General features: G+C 50.3%; 1 protein-coding gene across 1 annotated transcript in view; it reads right to left on the bottom strand.

Annotated features, from left to right (window-relative positions):
* C20H7orf50 (chromosome 20 C7orf50 homolog) overlaps window positions 1–22,472 on the bottom strand; it is a 237,553-nt gene that overhangs the window by 1,765 nt on the left and 213,316 nt on the right. Inside the window, exon 4 of the mRNA XM_060260539.1 lies at window positions 1,901–1,982. Within this exon, the coding sequence (XP_060116522.1) occupies window positions 1,901–1,982 (82 nt within the window). The remainder of the gene's footprint in view (window positions 1–1,900; window positions 1,983–22,472) is intronic.

Here is a 22,472-nt window from a genome sequence, read left to right as displayed (position 1 = left end):
CCTTCTGCTTCCCAAGCAGATGCTCAACCACTGAGCCACCGTCCTCTCCCTTACTTCTGGCCTGTGGGTGCCTCGTGGACGTGGGGGAGAGGAATTGGATCAGTCAGAAGGGCGGGGAGCAAGGGAAGGGGGCCAGTTGTGATGTGGACTCCTGCTGCCCTCGACCAAATCGAGGAACATCTCTGCCTTGCAGGCCCTGCAGAGTTGCATACGATCCCGCAGGGCCCTAGTGTTATTTGGCAGAGAGTTCCACCAGGCTGGGGCCAGGACCGAAAAGGCCCTGGCCCTGGATGGCCGTTTATCTCTAGGGCTGGGGATCACCAGCAAGTTGTTATCTGAGGAACGCAGCGCTCTCCTGGGGGCATCCCGGAGGAGGTGGCCGTGCTACTGGATCTGGAACAGATTGTTCTGCTACAGACCAACACGACTCCACTCGGAAGCTACAGTGAAACAGCTATCAGTTTGTTGTTTTGCACAGAGAGATAAGACGGTATGTGCACATCCACAATGTCCGGAAGTACATCCCATTTCAGGCAGTTCTTCCTCTGACAGTGGCCAACGTGCGAGAGGAGTAACAAACCTCTGAATAGCACTGGCATTGCAGTGGAGGGGCTGTGGCTGGGTGGTAGAGCCTCTGCTTTGCGCGCAGAAGGTCTCAAGTTCAATCCCCGGACACTCCATTTGAAACGATCAGGTATTACATGATATGGAAGGCCTCTAGCTGAGAGCCACTGCTGGTGAGAATCAGCAAGGCTAATATTGACGGACCAACTGCCTGACTCAGTAGGGGTTGGGGGGGGGTGTGGCTCAGTGGTAGAGCATCTGCTTGGGAAGCAGAAGGTCCCAGGTTCAATCCCTAGCATCTCCAAAAAAGGGTCCAGGCAAAGAGGTGTGAAAAACCTCTGCTTGAGACCCTGGAGAGCCGCTGCCAGTCTGAGAAGACAATACTGGCTTTGATGGACTGAGGGTCCGATTCAGTATAAGGCAGCTTCATATGTCCATATGTCCAGTAGGAAGCTGCCATGTCGGTTCCCAGGGATACTTTGGTGCAACTGAGTGGAGTCCAGGGGGCCGGGGGGGGGATTGGGGTCATCTCTTGACACCAAAAGAAAAAAACAAGGGAGGCCTCTCTTTCTGCAGCTCAATAAATGTCATTTGTTGCTGCTGCTGTTGTTATTATTATTTTATTGATATTCCGTCCATTCCACCATTGAGGGCCCAGAGTGGAGCACATCATAAGTAGCAATAAAATCAGAATAATATCACAATAAAAACCAGTTACAATATTTAGTAAAAGTACAACGGGATGATCAAGCGAGATGATAGAACAGAATAGTATAGCGGGATGGTACTTCTGAATAGCACAGCAGAATAGGACAGTAATACAGTAAGGGAGGCCAACCGATCTAATGGATAGATACCCGTCGCCTCATCCAAAAGCCTAGCAGAATAGCTCCGTTTTACAGGCCCTACGAAAGGCTAACAAGCCAGGTAGGGCCCGGATCTCCATAGGGAGCTGATTCCACCAGGTTGGGGCCAGCACCAAGAAGGTTCTGGCCCTGGTAGAGGCAAGACGGGCATCTCTTGGGTCGGGGACAGTAAGAAGATCTTGGGAGGCCAAGCGAAGCGACCTCCGGGGCATATATGGGAAGAGACGGTCCCGCAGATATGTTGGTCCCAGGCCGCGCGAGGCTTTGAATATCAAAACTAATACCTTGAATCAGAGATAGAAGATAGGAAATTGGCAGCTAAAGGAAAGCTTGCTGCCTTACATTTCACTGGGCTGACTAAACGGACACCCTTAATTTCTTCTGCGTACCACACAGATGCTCTACCACTGAGCCACAGTCGCTCATCTTTGGCTTCTGCTCCGAAGAGGAAAGAAAACATTGTGACGTACCTTGTCTTTATCGTACATGTGCAAAAGAAGCCACGTTTGCCTGGTTTTCTGAAACTTCCATTCTTTGGGGTTTTCAGACCAGCTGCGAAGGCAAAGTTTGAACGAAAGTTACAAATCAACCCAGTTTTGTAAGACCACACCAACAGCTTTAACTTCTACAGTGTCACTTTTAACAAGCCCTCCACGGGAGGATTAAGTTTGCTTCCAAAGGTTTTCAGAGTCTTCAGCCTGTTGAATGAAAGTTTAATACGGTCAAAGACCAATCAATTAAATACAAATAAGATACAGTCAGGCAATACTATAATGGGAATAAAACATACACAGTATAAAATATAATTAGGCAATACTATAATGAGAATAAAACATAGACAGTATAAAATATAATTTCCTCCCCAAAAACACTGATTAAATTCCAGAACCAAGTCATTCAGTTGGGTATTTCCAGTTTGGTGTAGTGGTTAAGTGTGTGGACTCTTATCTGGGAGAACCGGGTTTGATTCCCCACTCCTCCACTTGCACCTGCTGGAATGGCCTTGGGTCAGCCATAGCTCTGGCAGAGGTTGTCCTTGAAAGGGCAGTTGCTGTGAAAGCCCTCTCCAGCCCCACCCACCTCACAGGGTGTCTGTTGTGGGGGAGGAAGGTAAAGGAGATTGTGAGCCGCTCTGAGACTCTTCGGAGTGGAGGGCGGGATATAAATCCAATATCTTCTTAGGAATTGCTTCCGGAGACTTATAGCTCGCGAAGCTATAAGATACAGTCAGGCAATACTATAATGGGAATAAAACATACACAGTATAAAATGGCACTCTGTCAAATTCCAAGAGTCCCCAGTTGCAACACAGTGGCCTCAGCACATCTTGGGCCCTCGAAGAAAGCCACATCCCACTCCCACCTCCGCATAGTTGCCAAGCCATCCATGTGGCATGAACATGTGGGCAGGATGTGTCCACAAGTATACTCCCTCCCAAGGGATCACAAGTTAACGCCAGTTGCTAGAAATGTACCGCAAGGAAAACATGCCGCCGCCTTCTTATGTGGTTCAACTTTCAGTGCAACGAGATCCATTACTATTTTTGTCTTTGTTTTATTAACAGGAAAACCCCCAGTGTTAAACTTGATGGTGGAATGGCCACATTGGGGGTGGGAGAATGGTCCCCCATTGACGAATGGGGACAACAGGAGCTTACGAGGTCACCAAAACCTCTTCTTTGAACCGAGTGTTAAGCCAAAAAAAAGACCCACAGAAAGTTATGGGGAGATGCCGGTGGGCAGGATGGAACAGAACCTTGGGTCTTTCAGAATTGTCGCCAGAAGATGCAATGCAGATAACTGTGCTAAGAAGAAAATTGCACAGGTTGCACTGGAGCGAAAACCCACTGTTCTGTTGGAATTCCTGCTAGCTGCCACCAAAATGGACTGGTTGAGAGTTATGGGCACAGTACCCATCCCTTAGGAGCCCCGTGTCCCAGAGTTGTAAGCTGCAGAATTGCAGTCCAAGCTCTGCTCTGAGTTCAATCCCGGCGGGAGCTGGGTTCAGGTAGCCGGCTCAAGGTTGACTCAGCCTTCCATCCTTCCAAGGTCAGTCAAATGAGTACCCAGCTTTGGGGGGGGGGGGGGAAGGGTAGATGACTGGGGAAGGCAATCGCAAACCACCCTGTCAAAAGTCTGCCGTGAAAATGTCGTGATGCGACGTCACCCCAGAGTCGGAAACGACTGATGCTTGCACAGGAGGCTACCTTCATTACTTTTACCCTTGGATGGAACCTGAGATCTCTTTTCTGCACCCGACATGACCATCTTCCTCCGGCTTTCTTCCCAAAGGCTATTACAAATTACAGACCACAACACTCATCAGCGTCTCTCCCTTCCCGCGTTTATTCCTGCGCTCCTTTAACATCCGACCTCTAAAAAGAGTTCTGGCAAAGCGGACCGCTCGATCAAAACGGCGTGATACTTCTGCCAGCAGCGATAAAAAGGACTGTCGTATTGCTTTCAGATTTTTTGGAGTCAATGACCGACCAGCAATTTATTGCCTGCCTCTGAGCAACAACAGGGGAAGAGGCTCCACCATGTTGCGTGAGTATGTTAAACACATTTAATACAGTAATTAAGACGGCACAAAGGACGCGTTCCCCTGGAATTGAATCCAACGAAGACGGAGGTCCTGTATCTAAGTCGTGGCGGTCTGGGAGCAGAGGTCTCACTACTGACCTTCGATGGAGCGCCACTTATGTTGGCGCCCACGGTTAAAAGCTTAGGGGTATTCATGGACTCCTTTTTAACAACGGAGCTTCATCTTACAGGCCCTGCGGAACTGTGCGAGCTCTTGCGGGGCCCTAATCTCTTTAGGGAGCTCGTTCCACCAGCATGGGGCTACGACAGAAAAGGCCCTGGCTCTAGATGTCATGAGCCTGGCCTCTTTAAGGCCAGGGATTGAGAGCAGATGTTGTGACCCTGACCGAAGTGCTCTCCAGGAAACGTGGGGAAAGGTTTTTAACCTTTTTAACAACGGAGGCCCAGGTGGCAGCCACTGCCAAATCAGCCTTTTCTCATCTTCAGCTGATAAGGCAGCTGGTCCTCTACCTCGAACGTAACGACTTGGCGAGAGTGATCCATGGCACGGTCACCTCGAGGCTGGATTACTGCCATGCCCTCTACATGGGGCTGCCCTCGTCTCAAACCCGGAAGCTTTAACTAGTGCAGAATGCTGCAGCCAGGCTGTTAATGGGCCTCCCCTTGCGGGAGCACATTCAACCTGTGCTGAAAAGCGCTGTGCTGGCTGCCCATTGCATACTGGGTTCGTTTCAAGGTGCTGGCTCTTACCTTTAAAGCCCTATATGGCCAGGGACTTGCATGCCTTAGGGATAGGGTTGCCAAGTCCAATTCAAGAAATATCTGGGAACTTTGGGGGTGGAGCCAGGAGACTTTGGGGGTGGAGCCAGGAGACATTAGGGGCAGAGCCAGGAGCAAGGGTGTGACAAGCATAAATGAACTCCAAGGGAGTTCTGGCCATCACATTTAAAGGGACAGGACACCGTTTCAATTCCTTCCATAGAAAATAATGAAGGATAGGGGCACCTTCTTTTGGGGCTCATAGAATTGGATCCCCTGGTCCAATCTTTTTGAAACTTGGGGGGTATTTTGGGGAGAGGCACTAGATGCTATACTGAAAATCGGGTGTCTCTACCCCAAAAAACAGCCCCCCCCCCAGAGCCCCAGATACCCGCTGATCAATTCTCCATGATTTTTTATGGGAATAAATCTCCATAGAGAATAATAGAGTTCTCAGCAGACATTTCCCTCCCCTCCCCCCGCTTTCTGACAACCCTGAAGCGGGGGGAGGGCCTTCAAACCGGGGGGGGGGTCCCCTGCCCCCACCTGGGGATTGGCAACCCTACTTAGGGACCACCTTTCCCCATGTTTCCTGGAGAGCACTTCGGTCAGGGTCACAACATCTGCTCTCCAGCCCTGACCTTAAAGAGGCCAGGCTCGTGACATCTAGAGCCTGGGCCTTTTCTGTCGTAGCCCCATGCTGGTGGAACGAGCTCCCTGAGGAGATTAGGGAGCTCGCACAGTTCCGCAGGGCCTGTAAGATGGTGTTCTTCCACCAGTCTTTTGTAAACTAAGCTCATAGGCTACAACGGACTCCGAAACAACTGGACCACCTCTAGCATGAACCTAAGACTGGTCTTTCTATAGAACACGCAGCTGGAACAACAGAATTATAGCACTTGAAATGGTTTGTTTGCTATGTTTTTATATCTTAACGTAATTTTATTTCCGTGTTATCTTCATCAACATGTAAGCCGCCCTGAGCCTCTTTTCACGGGGAGGGCGGGATAGAAATCAAATCAATAAAATTTTGTGTACAAGGCAGATCTAACGTTCCATTCGTCCCTCGGCTCGGTAACACGGACGCTCATAAACCCAGTGGAGGTCTGCGAGAGAGCTAATATATAGTTCAAAGAATGTCAAGCCTGACACATCAAAAGAGACCTCAGATTAGATCTATGGTGCCCCCGCAGCTACGAACAGTGAACGCACAGCACAATCACAAATTCTGGCCAGAAGGGTTTTACGGGAACTGCCATGGTATCCTCTCTGCGTATTTTAAAATCCAGTTTCCTTTTCGAGTGTCAAAGGTCCCTGCAATCATCAGAAAACTGGTTAACGGGGGCTGCATTTCTCTCCAGAAGCTTGAAGAATAAAACGGGCAAAGATCTATCATCAGCGCTGAGGGCACCACCACAGAGAAAGCAAGCAAGCGCACAAAATACAATACAAAGAACGCATTTTCAGTATCCTGAGGCCTATGGCACCAGCGGAGTTCGCACACATAGTGGGTTGTTAGCTCAGCTAAGGAATATGGGGAGACGACAATTCTCATTGCAAAAGCAAAATAAAATCCGCTCACTGGGCCTGCAGAAAGCCCCTGTGAGCACTGCCCTAAAATCGGCGCTTGCATCACTGCAACCCTCACGTCACTGTGAACCTTTGCATTTTAATTTTCTTCAGTTGCACCCCACCTTTCTTTCCAATGGAAACCCAAAGAGCCTTACGGCAGGTCTCCTCTCCTCTGTTTTATCCTTCCAACAGCTCCATGAGGTGGGCTAGGCTGAGAATGTGTACCTGGCCGATGATTCAAGGGCAGGGTGGGAATTCGAATCTGGGTCTCCCAAAAGACTCCATAAGAATGTAAGAGAAGCCATGCTGGATCAGGCCAATGGCCCATCCAGTCCAACACTCTGTGTCACATAAGAACATAAGAGAAGCCATGTTGGATCAGGCCAATGGCCCATCCAGTCCAACACTCTGTGTCACATAAGAATATAAGAGAAGCCATGTTGGATCAGGCCAATGTCCCATCCAGTCCAACACTCTGTGTCGCAGAAGAACATAAGAGAAGCCATGTTGGATCAGGCCAGTGGCCCATCCAGTCCAACACTCTGTGTCACATAAGAACGTAAGAGAAGCCATGTTGGATCAGGCCAATGGCCCCTCCAGTCCAACACTCTGTGTCACATAAGAACATAAGAGAAGCCCTGTTGGATCAGGCCAATGGCCCATCCAGTCCAACACTCTGTGTCACAGAATAACATAAGAGAAGCCATGTTGGATCCGGCCAATGGCCCATCCAGTCCAACACTCTGTGTCACAGAAGAACGTAAGAGAAGCCATGTTGGATCAGGCCAGTGGCCCATTCAGTCCAACACTCTGTGTCACACAGTAGTCAAAACACCCCAGGTGCTATCAGGAGGTCCATCAGTGGGTCAGGACACCAGAAGCCCTCTCACTGTTGCCCCGCCCCCCCCCCGCCAAGCACCAAGAATACAGAGCATCACTTGCCCCAGTTCCAACGATAGGCTGTGGCTAACAGCCACTGATGGACCTCTGCTCCATATGCTTATCCAATCCCCTCTTGAAGCTGGCTATGCTTGCAGCCACCACCACCTCCTGTGACACTCCAAAAACTACACCACAGTACTGGCTCGTTCATTTCATTCTGATGCAGATGACCAGAACAAAGGTGAACATCACAATGACTGTAATTTTGACCCCTGGCAGCACTCTCGTGGGTTGACTGTGGGTGGTGGTGGATGAAACATTCTATTTCTTCTCTTCCCCACCACAAGACACCAGCCACTGTCTTATTTACGATGGAATATCATACTCAAAGCTGTGTTTGAAGCCACGGGGTGTTCGTCCTCCACAACTTCACCATCCTGGTAAAAACACGACAAAGGTCGATTTTAAAAAGTGGGAGGGACAGATGGACTGGGATTGGACCCGTAGGCCCTCTCTGACCTCCATGCGTTAAACAGAGTTTGCCAACGTGTTGTCTGGGGGTACCATGGTATCTGCCAATACCTCCTCTGGTGACTGCTGAGCTTTTCAGAAAGTGGGCAGGGTCACTGTAGGGCAGGGCTTCTTTTCCCCATTCAAATGGAAGGTTTTTTCCTTAATGGGTGGAATAGCAGCAGCATCCGCTGGAAGACCAAGAGGACTGGTAAGGATGCCGGCTTGTGGGTTCCTTCCCCCTTCGGGCTTTTTATTTTAGCCACTCCCCCTCTTTCTCCCTTCCTTCCAGTTTGGTGTAGTGGTTAAGTGCTTGGACTCTTATCTGGGAGAACCGGGTTTGAGTCCCCACTCCTCCACTTGCACCTGCTGGAATGGCCTTGGGTCAGCCATAGCTTTCATAGGAGTTGTCCTTGAAAGGGCAGCTGCTGTAAGAGCTCTCTCATCCCCACCCACCTCACAGGGTGTCTGTTGTGGGGGGAGAAGATATAGGAGATTATAAGCCGCTCTGAGTCTCTGATTCAGAGAGAAGGGTGGGGTATAAATCTGCAATTCGTCATCTTCTTTCCCCCAGACTTTCTTTTTCTTTTTATTTCCCTTCTACAAAACAGGCCTTTTTTTTTGTAGCAGGAACTCCTTTGCATATTGGGCCACACACCCGATACAGCCAATCCTCCAAAAGCTTACAGGGCTCTTCGTACAGGGCCTACTGTAAGCTCCAGGAGGATTGGCTACATCTGGGGTCTAATATGCAAAGGAGTTCCTGCTACCAAAAAAGCCCTGAGACTTGCTGTAAAGGCACCTGCCCATTGCCAGGGCTTTTGTTGCAGCAGGAGCTCCTTTGCATATTAGGCCACACCCTCCCTGATGTAGCCAATCCTCCAAGAGCTTACAGGGCTCTTAGTTCAGGGCCTCCTGTAAGCTCCAGGAGGATTGGCTGCATCAGGGGCGTGTGGCCTAATATGCAAAGGAATTCCTGCTACCAAAAAAGCCCTGCAAGTTTTGCAAAGTGAGGAGAGACGTATTGCTCAGCCACCCCTGGCACCCATTCTGGGTTTGGCCCCACCTCTTGTGGTGGGCATTTTGGGGATGGCACTCTGCCAGTTCAGTGTCGTGGTTAAGAGAGGGAGACTCTAATCTGGACCACCGGGTTTGATTCCCCACTCCTCCACGTGAAGCCAGCGAGGTGACCTTGCGTCAGTCACAGGTCTCAGAGCTCTCTCGGCCCCACCCACCTCACAGGGTGTCTGTTGCGGGGAGAGGAAAGGAAGGCGATTGTAAGCTGCACTGAGACTCCGAGTGAAGGGCAGGATATAAATCCAGCTCTTCTTCACAAAGCTCCAAAGGTGCCCACAGCCTCAAGAAGGTTGGAGGACACCCACATCTGAACCCCAGGGGAGCCCTGCCAGATCTGACCAGCAGCCCATCGAGTCCAGTGTCCTGTTTCACGCAGCGGCTGAGCAGTTGCCCTGGAGGGCCAACAACAGGGCACAGAAACCAAATCCTTCCTCAGATGTTGCCTCCTGGCTCTTGCTCAGGGGCTTGCTGCCTCTACATATGGAGGTTCGCTTTAGTTACCACGCCGATACGCCATCTAAACTGTGGAGTCTTCTGGGCAAAAATTCTGCTTCGTGAGCTACTGGCATTAAAGTTGTGAGCTGCTGCATAAATCTGACTGCTTTTGGGGCCATTTTTTCCTGAGCTAAGACAAAAATGTGCAAGTTGGAAGCTAAAAAACTGAGCTCGGTCACACTAGCTCAGAGCCAGTTTGGTGTAGTGGTTAAGTGCGCGGACTCTTATCTGGGAGAACCGGGTTTGATTCCCCACTCCTCCACTTGCACCTGCTGGAATGGCCTTGGGTCAGCCATAACTCTGGCAGAGGTTGTTCTTGAAAGGGCAGCTGCTGTGAGAGCCCTCTCCAGCCCCACCCACCTCACAGGGTGTCTGTTTTGGGGGAGGAAGGGAAAGGAGATTGTGAGCCGCTCTGAGACTCTGATTCAGAGAGAAGGACGGGGTACAAATCTACAGTCTTCTTCTTCTCAGCCTCACCGACCTCAGAGTTGTGGTGGAGGGGGAAGGTAAAGGAGATTGTGACCGTTCTGAGACTCTGAGATTCAGAGTATAGGGTGGGATATAAATCCAAATCCAATATCTTCTTAGAGGGAACACTTGTCACCACAGCTAGATGGCCACATGTGTGTGTGTGTGTATGTATATAATTTTTTTTTGGCCACTGTGTGACACAGAATGTTGGACTGGATGGGCCATTGGCCAGATTCCACAAGGCTTCTCTTATGTTCTTATGTGACACAGAGTGTTGGACTGGATGGGCCATTGGCCTGATCCAATGTGGCTTCTCTTATGTTCTTCTGTGACACAGAGTGTTGGGCTGGATGCGCCATTCGCCTGATCCAACATGGCTTCTCTTACGTTCTTATGTGACACAGAGTGTTGGGCTGGATGCGCCATTGGCCTGATCCAACATGGCTTCTTTTATGTTCTTCTGTGACACAGAGTGTTGGACTGGATGGGCCATTGGCCTGATCCAACATGGCTTCTTTTATGTTCTTCTGTGACACAGAGTGTTGGACTGGATGGGCCATTGGCCTGATCCAACATGGCTTCTCTTATGTTCTTCTGTGACACAGAGTGTTGGACTGGATGCGCCATTGGCCTGATCCAACACGGCTTCTCTTATGTTCTTCTGTGACACAGAGTGTTGGACTGGAGGGGCCACTGGCCTGATCCAACATGGCTTCTCTTATGTTCTTATGTGACACAGAGTGCTGGACTGGATGGGCCACTGGCCTGATCCAACATGGCTTCTCTTATGTTCTTCTGTGACACAGAGTGTTGGGCTGGATGGGCCATTGGCCTGATCCAACATGGCTTCTCTTATGTTCTTCTGTGACAGAGTGTTGGACTGGAGGGCCGTTGGCCTGATCCAACATGGCTTCTCTTATGTTCTTCTGTGACACAGAGTGTTGGACTGAAGGGGCCATTGGCCTGATCCAACATGGCTTCTCTTACGTTCTTATGTTCAAGATGAACCAAAAGAATGCAGGGCTGACCTATCCACCCAGAAGAAGAGAAAAGTGTAAATGAGCCCCCATTTGCCAGGGTCAACCCTGTACCCACTGCATTCTGACATCCAGAGCAGACAGCACAGACCTTGCCCCCCCCCTCGCAATGATCTCTACACAGTTAAGAAACTCATCTGCAAAGAGCTCTTATTGTTTTGCTTCATAGTGGAACATGCTGTATCCCAGATGTGCTTATCGACATGTCCAGATGTCCGTATTATCTTAACACTTCATTCTGGCCAGCGTGGTGGTGGTGTGTGTGTGTGTGTGTGTGTGTGTGTGTGTGTGTGTGGAGGAAGGTCGGCCCTGATGGTGCAACACCACAATGCCTAAGAAGAAAGCCACCGGTTTCGCCCGGCCTCCCACGAAGCGCATCGTGGGGGGTGGCAGCAGAAGGGGAAAAGCAGGGCCCCCCGACCGCTGGCGCGAGCATGAAGTCGAGCATGCGGGAGCATTTACAAACAGGGCGGTTAATCTTTCTCATTTGTGCATTTTTTAAAATGATCATCGGGGCGGGGGGGGGGAGGAATGGGTAGAGTAACATCTCATTTTCTTCTTCTTCCCCCGCAATACCACAATGGCACAAACTGTCTGATACTGGCATTAGAAGCATTCTTGGTGGAGAGCGGAGCTGAGCTTGGCTGAAAGCCGATAGCTTATTTTGGATGTTTCTAATGGATTAGCTGGTTTCTGGCTGGTTTCGTTCTCTTTCGTCCGAGTCTCTCCCCACCCCTCCCTCCCTTTCTCCCTGGCCTTGTTTGAGCTTTGAGAGGAGAAGGAATCTTAGAAAGGAAAGAAGAATATCCTCATTAATACCTTCCCCCCCCACCCCCAATCTTGCTGAATTCACATATTTCGCATCTGGGAGGGGCTCTACGTTTTCAGATGCCACACAGCTCCTCATCTACTCCCTCCAAGGGAGATTTTCAGCTTAGCTGCACTATTTTCTTTTTAAGAAGAAGATATTGGATGTATATCCTGCCCTATACTCTGAATCTCAGAGAGGTCACAATCTCCATTACCTCCCATAACATTGTGCCCTGCTGAGGTCCCACCCCTCCCCTCCCCAAACTCTGTCCTCTCCAGGCTCCACCCTCCAAATCTCCAGATATTTTAATGGCCCGCAAATGATCAACTTCCCAGTGCAGTATTAGACAAAACTGATGTTGAAGCTTTGTACACTGTTTCAATCAACAAATGCTTTATACACAAGATTATACTTTCCTGAATTGTATTTTTGTTGACTGTTAAGACTCCCCTGTCCAGGTGACGATGCACTGTTACGTGAGTTTAAACTAAATTGAAACGTATTTATTGTTTATATTCCTTTAGTGTGTGAGCAAACAATGGTTGTTACCCTTATGCATAGTATGCTTTCCTTTCCTTGTTTTTCTTAATAAGAGCCAGTTTGGTGTAGTGGTTAAGTGTGCGGACTCTTATCTGGGAGAACCGGGTTTGATTCCCCACTTGCAGCTGCTGGAATGGCCTTGGGTCAGCCAGAGCTCTGGCAGAGGTTGTCCTTGAAAGGGCAGCTGCTGTGAGAGCCCTCTCCAGTCCCACCCACCTCACAGGGTGTCAGTTGTGGGGGAGGAAGGTAAAGGAGATTGTGAGCTGCTCTGAGACTCTTCGGAGTGGAGGGCGGGATATAAATCCAATATCTTCATCTACTTCACAGGGTGTCTGTTGTGGGGTAGGAAGGGAAAGGAAGTTGTGAGCCTCTCTGAGACACTTCGGAGTGGAGGGCGGGATATAAATCTAATATCTTCTTCTACCTCACAGGTTGTCTGTTGTGGGGAAGGAAGGTAAAGGAGATTGTGAGCTGCTCTGAGACTCTTCGGAGTGGAGGGCGGGATATAAATCCAATATCTCCATCTACCTCACAGGGTGTCAGTTGTGGGGGAGGAAGGTAAAGGAGATTGTGAGCTGCTCTGAGACTCTTCGGAGTGGAGGGCGGGATATAAATCCAATATCTTCTTCATCTTCTAAATAAAATTGTTTGTGCAGTCCTACTAAAGACAAATGGTAGAAGAAGTGACTGTATTAAAGTTCCTCCTGCATTTTCTAAAGAAAAATTTTAACTCTGGCGTTGGGAAATCCGTGATGATGCCCCTAAACTAACTGATTAACAACCACATTCTACTGTTTTAAATTTAAATTTTTTTTTCTTGTCAACAAGAGTCATTGCTTTCCTAGAGTAAGGATCCACTAGTATTATTTCACTCAGCTGAGCTGTAACTGAGTAAAGTTTTGCATTTCCCAGGAGTCAGTCAGGACTGTTAATCCTTTACAAGATACAGATTTGTATAACAAGGAAACATTAGTAAAATCCCCCCAGGTCAGCAAATTCTTTCTGGGGAATAAAAAAAGCAAACCCCCCCCCACTATCCTTATTTTATGCATCTGATTTGCCAGCATGGTTTTTGCACCCACGCATGCACACGCTGAGTTAGTAATGAAAAAGCTCTTTCATGAAAACTGTCGAAGAAAAGGATCAGATCTGAGAATACGCTAGCATGAATGAAGAGACAAAGATCCCTCTTTTTTTTCAAAGTTTGAACCCCGTGGCACATTTCGTCCGCAGGTCTACAAAAGTTTATACCCAGGGGTGGAATTCTAGCCGGAGCTCCTTTGCATATTAGGCCACACACCCCTGATGCAGCCAATCCTCCAAGAGTTTACAAGGCTCTTTTTTTTTGTAAGCTCTCGGAGGATCGGCTACAATGAGGGGTGTGTGGCCTAATATGCAAAGGAGCTCCTGCTAGAATTCCACCCCTGCTTATACCCAGAATTAAACTTGTTAGTCTTAAAGTTGCCACTGCACTCAAACTCTGTTCTACTATTGCTTCAGACCAACATAGCTACCCACCTGAATCCCTCTTTATTTCAGTTACGAAACAGATGGACGGCAGCTCAGTTTGGCCATTCTGCTAAAGCCGCAGTTCAATACAGGGGTCCCCAACACCGTCGCAATGTTCACCACAATAAAATGGCTGCTTTGAGGTCTACGTCAAAACGCTGGGAAATTCCACCACCCTTCAGGAGGTTCCGAGCCTGTAGCTCAGATCTCTGGCTGAGTGGAAATGCCTCTGCTTTGTATACAGAATGTCCCAGGTTCAACCCCTGGCTTCTCCAGTTAAAACGACCAGGTGACAGGTGCTGTGAAAAGACCTCTGCCTGAGACCCTGGAGAGTGGCTGCCGCCTAGACCTTTGTAGACTAATGACAGACCAAGACGGACCTTGACAGAAGAAAGGCCTGGCTCGAGATAAGGTAGCTTCATTTAGGAAGGGGCCATGGCTCTGTGGCAGAGCATCTACTCAGCACAAAGATGGTCCCCGGTTCAATCTCCACCATCCCCAGTTAAAAGGATTTAGGTTGTGGGTAATATGAAAGATCTCCACTTGTAGGGTTGCCAGGTCTGACTCCAGAAACATCTGGGGTCTTCCGGGGTGGAGCCGGGAGCAAGGGTGTGAGAAGCACAACTGAACTTCAAAGGAAGTTCTGGCCATCACATTGAAAGGGACCGTGCTCCTTTTAAATGCCTTCCCTCCATTCGAATAATGAAGGATAGGGGCATCTTCTTTTGGCCTTGGGTTAGCCATAGCTCTCATAGGAGTTGTCCTTGAAAGGGCAGCTTCTGTCACAGCCCTCTCAGCCCCACCCACCTCACAGGGTGTCTGTTGTGGGGAAAGGAGATAAAGGAGATTGTGAGCCGCTCTGAGATTGATTCAGAGAGAAGGGCGGGGTATAAATCTGCGGTCTTCCTCCTCCTCCTCCTAGAACTGGACCCCCCAATCCAATCTTTTTGAAACTTGGGTGTTGTTTTTTTTTAGGAGAGACACTGGATGCTATGCTAAAAATTTGGTGCCTATACCTCAAAAAACAGCCCCCCCAGCACCCCAGATCAATTCTCCATTATACCCTATGGGAATCGCTCTCCGTAGGGAATAATGCCAGCAGACATTTCCCTCTCCCCCCCCCCTTGCTTTCTGATGACCCTGAAGCGGGGGAAGGACCTCCAAACCAGGGGATCCCCTGCCCCCACCCGGGGACTGACAGCCCTCCCACCTGAGCCCCTGGAGAGATACGGACAGACCAAGGATACGGCTGTGGAGAAGGAACCTTCAACTAGGGAATGGGCGTGGCTCAGTAGCAGAGCACCAGCTTTGCAGACAGAAGGTCCCAGGTTCAATCCCTGGCATCTCAAGTTAAAAAGACCAGTTTGTAGGTAATAAGAAAGACCTCCACCTAAGACCCTGGAGGGCCGGGTGCCAGTCAGAGAACACGCATATCCACAAACTATGTATCGGTGACTAAACACAGTCAGATGCTGACTCATTCTGCAACACTCAGAACATTTTTTAAGTTTTAACAGAAGACTCTCTTTTCCCACACACGGGAACTTCACGGCCGGTTTGCCGAGCTGTTTCAGAGCTCCTTGCAATTACAACATACCCTGAAGCATAATGAATTGCTGGGAAAGTCCACTTGCGTCAGGCTTTATTTTGCTGGACATGAGAACCATTACGAAGGGAAGTATTTAATACGATCCCTCCCCTCAAAAGTCAGGCTTTGCAAAATCAGACTGCTGTTTTACAGGAAAAGGATTGGGCAGAGAAACATGAGCTTTGTGCTAAAATATTTAACACCTGTTACCGTACTTTTGTGCGCCAGCGGAAGTGCTCACAGCAGGCTTCGGGAGCCTCAAAGTTAATTCGACTTTCCAGCTGCTGTGTTTTATCTCGGAACGTTTGGGGTTAGGGAGACCCACGGACTGCACGGATTGAAGAAGACGACAATGAAGGAGGAAAGGAAGTACTTACTATTAACTGCGCTGTTTTTTGTTTTTTTATACTGTCGGTAGCTAGACCTTACGGAGCTCTTCAAAAGGCTTAGCTCAAGGGCTCTAGGGAGTTTCAGCTTACAGGCATCCTTGGTTCAAAAGGGATCAAGACTCTGTGTTCAAGGCCTGGGAGGGAGCTGTTTGGGAGGCAAACTTAGGGATTAGAATCCGGAGAAGCTTTTGGTTGTGGTTTTCTTCGTTAACTCAAACCGACGGCGCTCACAGCGGCGAAAGGTCCCCGGTCTGACTTGCGCCTGGCCTCGTGAATGTATTTTTGTTATCTGGCACACACAAAATCGACACCCGCTCACGGTCCTGCTCTGATTTGAGTGAAGAAGAAGAAGATGACGACTGCAGATTTATACCCCGCCCTTCTCCCTGGATTGGCTGATTGATTCGTTTTATTTTAGTAGGTTTATATCCCGCCTTTTCCCATAAACGGGCTGAAAGCGGATCACGATATATAATAAGAACAATAAAAAAACCTACATCAAAGTTAAAACACCATATTAAAATTAAACAGTAAAAACAATAAATAAAATGCACGACCGGCGGACAGGGCACAGCGTATCCTAGTTGTAGGCCCACCTTAAACAATGGCCATAACAATTGGATAGCACTGTAATAAGGCACAATGTCACCACAAGGGAAGCCAAATGATGGAATAATAGAACGCCCGCTGCCTCAACCATAAGCCCGGCGGAACAGCTCCGTCTTGCAGGCCCTACGAAATGGCAGTAGTTCGGGTAGGGCCCGGATCTCCACAGGGAGCTGATTCCACCTGGCAGGGGCCAGGGCTGAAAAGAGACTCAGAGTGGCTCACAATCTCCTATATCTTCTCCCCCCGCAACAGACACCCTGTGAGTTAGGTAGAGCTAAGAGGGCTCTCACAGCAGCTGCCCTTTCAAGGACAACTCCTACGAAAGCTATGGCTGACCCAAAGCCATTCCAGCAGGTGCAAATGGAGGAGTGGGGAATCAAACCCGGTTCTCCCAGATAAGAGAGCTATGGCTGACCCAAGGCCATTCCAGCAGGTGCAAATGGAGGAGTGGGGAATCAAACCCGGTTCTCCCAGATAAGAGAGCTATGGCTGACCCAAGGCCATTCCAGCAGGTGCAAGTGGAGGAGTGGGGAATCAAACCCGGTTCTCCCAGATAAGAGAGCTCTGGCTGACCCAAGGGCATTCCAGCAGGTGCAAGTGGAGGAGTGGGGAATCAAACCCGGTTCTCCCAGATAAGAGAGCTATGGCTGACCCAAGGCCATTCCAGCAGGTGCAAGTGGAGGAGTGGGGAATCAAACCCGGTTCTCCCAGATAAGAGAGCTCTGGCTGACCCAAGGCCATTCCAGCAGGTGCAAGTGGAGGAGTGTGGAATCAAACCCGGTTCTCCCAGATAAGAGAGCTCTGGCTGACCCAAGGCCATTCCAGCAGGTGCAAGTGGAGGAGTGTGGAATCAAACCCGGTTCTCCCAGATAAGAGAGCTCTGGCTGACCCAAGGCCATTCCAGCAGGTGCAAGTGGAGGAGTGGGGAATCCAACCCGGTTCTCCCAGATAAGAGAGCTCTGGCTGACTCAAGGCCATTCCAGCAGGTGCAAGTGGAGGAGGGGGGAATCAAACCCGGTTCTCCCAGATAAGAGAGCTATGGCTGACCCAAGGCCATTCCAGCAGGTGCAAGTGGAGGAGTGGGGAATCAAACCCGGTTCTCCCAGATAAGAGAGCTATGGCTGACCCAAGGCCATTCCAGCAGGTGCAAGTGGAGGAGGGGGGAATCAAACCCGGTTCTCCCAGATAAGAGAGCTATGGCTGACCCAAGGCCATTCCAGCAGGTGCAAGTGGAGGAGTGGGGAATCAAACCCGGTTCTCCCAGATAAGAGAGCTATGGCTGACCCAAGGCCATTCCAGCAGGTGCAAGTGGAGGAGTGTGGAATCAAACCCGGTTCTCCCAGATAAGAGAGCTCTGGCTGACCCAAGGCCATTCCAGCAGGTGCAAGTGGAGGAGTGTGGAATCAAACCCGGTTCTCCCAGATAAGAGAGCTCTGGCTGACCCAAGGCCATTCCAGCAGGTGCAAGTGGAGGAGTGTGGAATCAAACCCGGTTCTCCCAGATAAGAGAGCTCTGGCTGACCCAAGGCCATTCCAGCAGGTGCAAGTGGAGGAGTGGGGAATCCAACCCGGTTCTCCCAGATAAGAGAGCTCTGGCTGACTCAAGGCCATTCCAGCAGGTGCAAGTGGAGGAGGGGGGAATCAAACCCGGTTCTCCCAGATAAGAGAGCTATGGCTGACCCAAGGCCATTCCAGCAGGTGCAAGTGGAGGAGTGGGGAATCAAACCCGGTTCTCCCAGATAAGAGAGCTATGGCTGACCCAAGGCCATTCCAGCAGGTGCAAGTGGAGGAGGGGGGAATCAAACCCGGTTCTCCCAGATAAGAGAGCTATGGCTGACCCAAGGCCATTCCAGCAGGTGCAAGTGGAGGAGTGGGGAATCAAACCCGGTTCTCCCAGATAAGAGAGCTATGGCTGACCCAAGGCCATTCCAGCAGGTGCAAGTGGAGGAGGGGGGAATCAAACCCGGTTCTCCCAGATAAGAGAGCTCTGGCTGACCCAAGGCCATTCCAGCAGGTGCAAGTGGAGGAGTGGGGAATCAAACTCGGTTCTCCCAGATAAGAGTCCACGCACTTCACCACTACATCAAACTGGCTCTCCTTTCTGTGCTCTGTTCCTTTCCAATCATGCCGAGAGCGCACTTATATCCTGCCAAAAAAATCTGCAAACACATCCACCGACCCTTTGGGGAAGGCGGCAGCGCCAGGGAGATCTGTAGCATGCCCTCACGCCCAGCAGGGCTGCTAAAGCAGGGAAACGTCTCCTGTCTATTCCCCCCCTCCCCTCCTCTCCCAGCTGTTCTCTCGCTCAGAAGGTGCTGTGCATGACCACTGGCCCTGGGAGCACGTGCCTGGCTGGAGGGAGCAGCTGATTCTCTTCCATGACCTCAGAAGGCAGAGGGACGAGACGCTCAGCACCATCTGCAGGGGGGTCAGACAGGGCCGCTCTAATGCATTTTTGAAACCATAACGTATTTTAAAATCTCGTTTTCATGTTTTGGATGGTTTGCTGCCTGTTAGTAAGCCCAGCTAACCCCGGGACCAGCAGGTGATCTAAACAGAGGGCCAGGAGCGTTTTTATTAGTATTATTATTGACACTGTTTCAGTCTCCCGCATGCCTCCCCCCCGCCCCGCCTAAAGGCCGCTTTTGAACTGAAAGATGTAGGTAAATATTGTGACAGCCTAGCTTCACGCAGGCCCCGTTGGCAGGGGATCGGGGGCCCCAAACATCAATCGCTCCGCGTCTTTGGCATCTTGTGAAAAGGGCGGTCTTGAATTGTTACTTTAAGGCCCATAAAAATGAGGTGGGTGTTTGGGGGTGGTCAGTGGGAAGGGGAGAGCCTGCGGCAGCTGCTATGCCAAGGGGAGGGGGCTGTGACTCAGAGGGGAGGTGCCAGCTTCAACTCTTGGTATCACCAGTTAAAAGGAGCAGGAAGAGAGATGTGAAAGGCCCCAACTTGAGACCCCGGAGAGCCGCTGCCAGTCTGAGTAGACAAGACTGACCTTGATGGACTGAGGGTCTGATTTCAGTACAAGGCGGCTTTATGGAAAGCAGGGTGGCTCAGTGATAGAACATCTGCTCGGCATACAGAAGGTCCCTGGTTCAGTCCCCAGTATCTTCAGTCAAAGGGATCAGGTTGGATGGGAAAGACCTCAGCTGAGACCCTGGAGAGCTGCTGCCAGTCTGAGTAGGCAATACTGGACTTTGAAGAAGAAGATATTGGATTTATACCCCGCCCTCCACTCCAAATCTCAGAGCGGCTCACAGTCTCCTTTATCTTCCTCCCCCAAAACAAACACCCTGTGAGGTAGGTGGGGCTGAGAGAGCTCTCCCCAGAAGCTGCCCTTTCAAGGACAACTCCCGCGATAGCTAAGGCTGACCCAAGGCCATTGCAGCAGCTGCAAGTGGAGGAGTGGGGAATCAAACCCGGTTCTCCCAGATAAGAGAGCTATGGCTGACCCAAGGCCATCCCAGCAGCTGCAAGTGGAGGAGTGGGGAATCAAACCCGGCTCTCCCAGATAAGAGAGCTCTGGCTGACCCCAAGGCCATTCCAGCAGCTGCAAGTGGAGGAGTGGGGAATCAAACCCGGCTCTCCCAGATAAGAGAGCTATGGCTGACCCAAGGCCATGCTAGCAGGTGCAAGTGGAGGAGTGGGGGAATCAAACCCGGTTCTCCCAGATAAGAGAGCTCTGGCTGACCCAAGGCCATTCCAGCAGCTGCAAGTGGAGGAGTGGGGAATCAAACCCGGCTCTCCCAGATAAGAGAGCTCTGGCTGACCCAAGGCCATTCCAGCAGCTGCAAGTGGAGGAGTGGGGAATCAAACCCGGCTCTCCCAGATAAGAGAGCTCTGGCTGACCCAAGGCCATTCCAGCAGCTGCAAGTGGAGGAGTGGGGAATCAAACCCGGCTCTCCCAGATAAGAGAGCTCTGGCTGACCCAAGGCCATTCCAGCAGCTGCAAGTGGAGGAGTGGGGAATCAAACCCGGCTCTCCCAGATAAGAGAGCTATGGCTGACCCAAGGCCATTCCAGCAGCTGCAAGTGGAGGAGTGGGGAATCAAACCCGGCACTCCCAGATAAGAGAGCTCTGGCTGACCCAAGGCCATTCCAGCAGCTGCAGGTGGAGGAGTGGGGAATCAAACCCGGCTCTCCCAGATAAGAGAGCTATGGCTGACCCAAGGCCATTCCAGCAGGTGCAAGTGGAGGAGTGGGGGAATCAAACCCGGTTCTCCCAGATAAGAGAGCTCTGGCTGACCCAAGGCCATTCCAGCAGCTGCAAGTGGAGGAGTGGGGAATCAAACCCGGCTCTCCCAGATAAGAGAGCTCTGGCTGACCCAAGGCCATTCCAGCAGCTGCAAGTGGAGGAGTGGGGGAATCAAACCCGGTTCTCCCAGATAAGAGAGCTCTGGCTGACCCAAGGCCATTCCAGCAGCTGCAAGTGGAGGAGTGGGGAATCAAACCCGGTTCTCCCAGATAAGAGAGCTATGGCTGACCCAAGGCCATTCCAGCAGCTGCAAGTGGAGGAGTGGGGAATCAAACCCGGTTCTCCCAGATAACAGAGCTAAGGCTGACCCAAGGCCATTCCAGCAGCTGCAAGTGGAGGAGTGGGGAATCAAACCCGGCTCTCCCAGATAAGAGTCTGCACACTTAACTACTACACCAGACATGTGTATTCACCTGTTTGCACTTCCGGTTTGTTGTGTGCGGTTACGAAAATCTGAACGGCTAGTGAGTTTTAAGGTGCAAAGGCTTGTGTAGTTTCCCCCACAATGGGGGCTTCTTCCTCCAGCAGAGGAAAGGGGGAAGGAACTGTTGGACCTAAGCACCTCAGCAACTCGGAAAGCAACAACAACGCTGGCATTTGGGTCTATTTTGCAAATAGAAGGGTGGATCCACCGGCACTCCACGTAGCCTTCCACCACTCTAAGGAGACTTCTGCCAATTTAAGTGGAAGTGCCACTTAAACCGGCAGAAGTCCTCTTGGATTGGCGGAAGTTGGAGGAAAGCTCCTTAGGCTGGTGAAAGACTTCAAGCGTTGCTCCGTTGAGAGAGAAGTAGGAACCACCCCCCAAATACTGAATCCGAGATAGAAAAACATCTCTAAGACCTGCACAGAGCAGCAGATTTAATGCACATGCTAGTTTCGAATACGAATGTTCTGACGAGATCAGCGCCTAAAGTAAACCTTCCTCGATTGCAAACGTAGTAAAAAAAAAAAAAATAATAATAATAATAAAAAGGCCAGTTTATAAGACGCTCCCTGGAGGGAATCTTGAATTAAGAAAGGTCAGCAAAACCAGAAGAGATTATGTTCTCAGCGGCAGAGAAAACAGTCTGTGAGGGTCCTGAAATTTCAATAGAAGCGGATTGTTGGATGCACCTGCTGAGCCTCGGTCAGCTTTACATAATTAAGTCCAGATTTTTCTCCACGTGCGCCTGCTGCAGCCCGTTGTATAAACCCATGTGCCCCCCCCCTTTTAAAAACACAGTATATTATATAAATGAAACTAAACAATTGTTAGGTAAGTTTCCATGACTCAAGCCAGTAAGGGGAAAAAAACAAACAACCGGAGAGAGCAAACAACATGACTGCTGGGACAAGACAAGTGTTCCCTCTAAGCGGAGTTAGTGTGAGCTGCCTCACAGGTTTTTTGGCCTCCAGCTCTCACATTTTTGCCTTAGAGCAGGAAAAATGACCCCAGGGGGGACGAGTTTTTTGCAGTAGCTCACAACTTTAATGCCAATAGCTCATGAAGCAGAATTTTTGCTCGCAAGACGGATAAAAGGACGTACTTCTTCACCAACACGTGGAATTCACTGCCATAGGAGGTGGAGGTGGCTGCAAGCACAGCCAGCTGCAAGAGGAGACTGGATAAACATCTGGAGCAGAGGTCCATCAGTGGCTGTTAGCCACAGCCTATTGTAGGAACTCTGTCTGGGGCAGTGATGCTCTGTATTCTTGGTGCTTGTGGGGAGGGCAGCAGTGTGAGGACTTCTAGTGTCCTGGTCCCACTTATGGACCTCCTGATGGCACCTGGCGGTTTTGTTTTTTTTTTGCCACTGTGTGACACAGAGTGTTGGACTGGATAGGCCACTGGCCTGATCCAACATGGTTTCTCTTCTGTTCTTATAAGACTCCACAGCTCAGAGGGAGGATTGGACAGGACCGCCCACCCCCCATGCCAAAAAAGAAGCTCCTTACAGACTTGAACGTGTGTTCCTCACAATTCACATTTGTGTCACCTTTCCTGGCAG

The sequence above is a fragment of the Heteronotia binoei genome, chromosome 20 (genome assembly GCF_032191835.1).
Source record: "Heteronotia binoei isolate CCM8104 ecotype False Entrance Well chromosome 20, APGP_CSIRO_Hbin_v1, whole genome shotgun sequence".
NCBI classification, from domain to species: Eukaryota; Metazoa; Chordata; class Lepidosauria; order Squamata; family Gekkonidae; genus Heteronotia; species Heteronotia binoei.
This window is presented reverse-complemented; position numbering and strand designations above follow the sequence as displayed.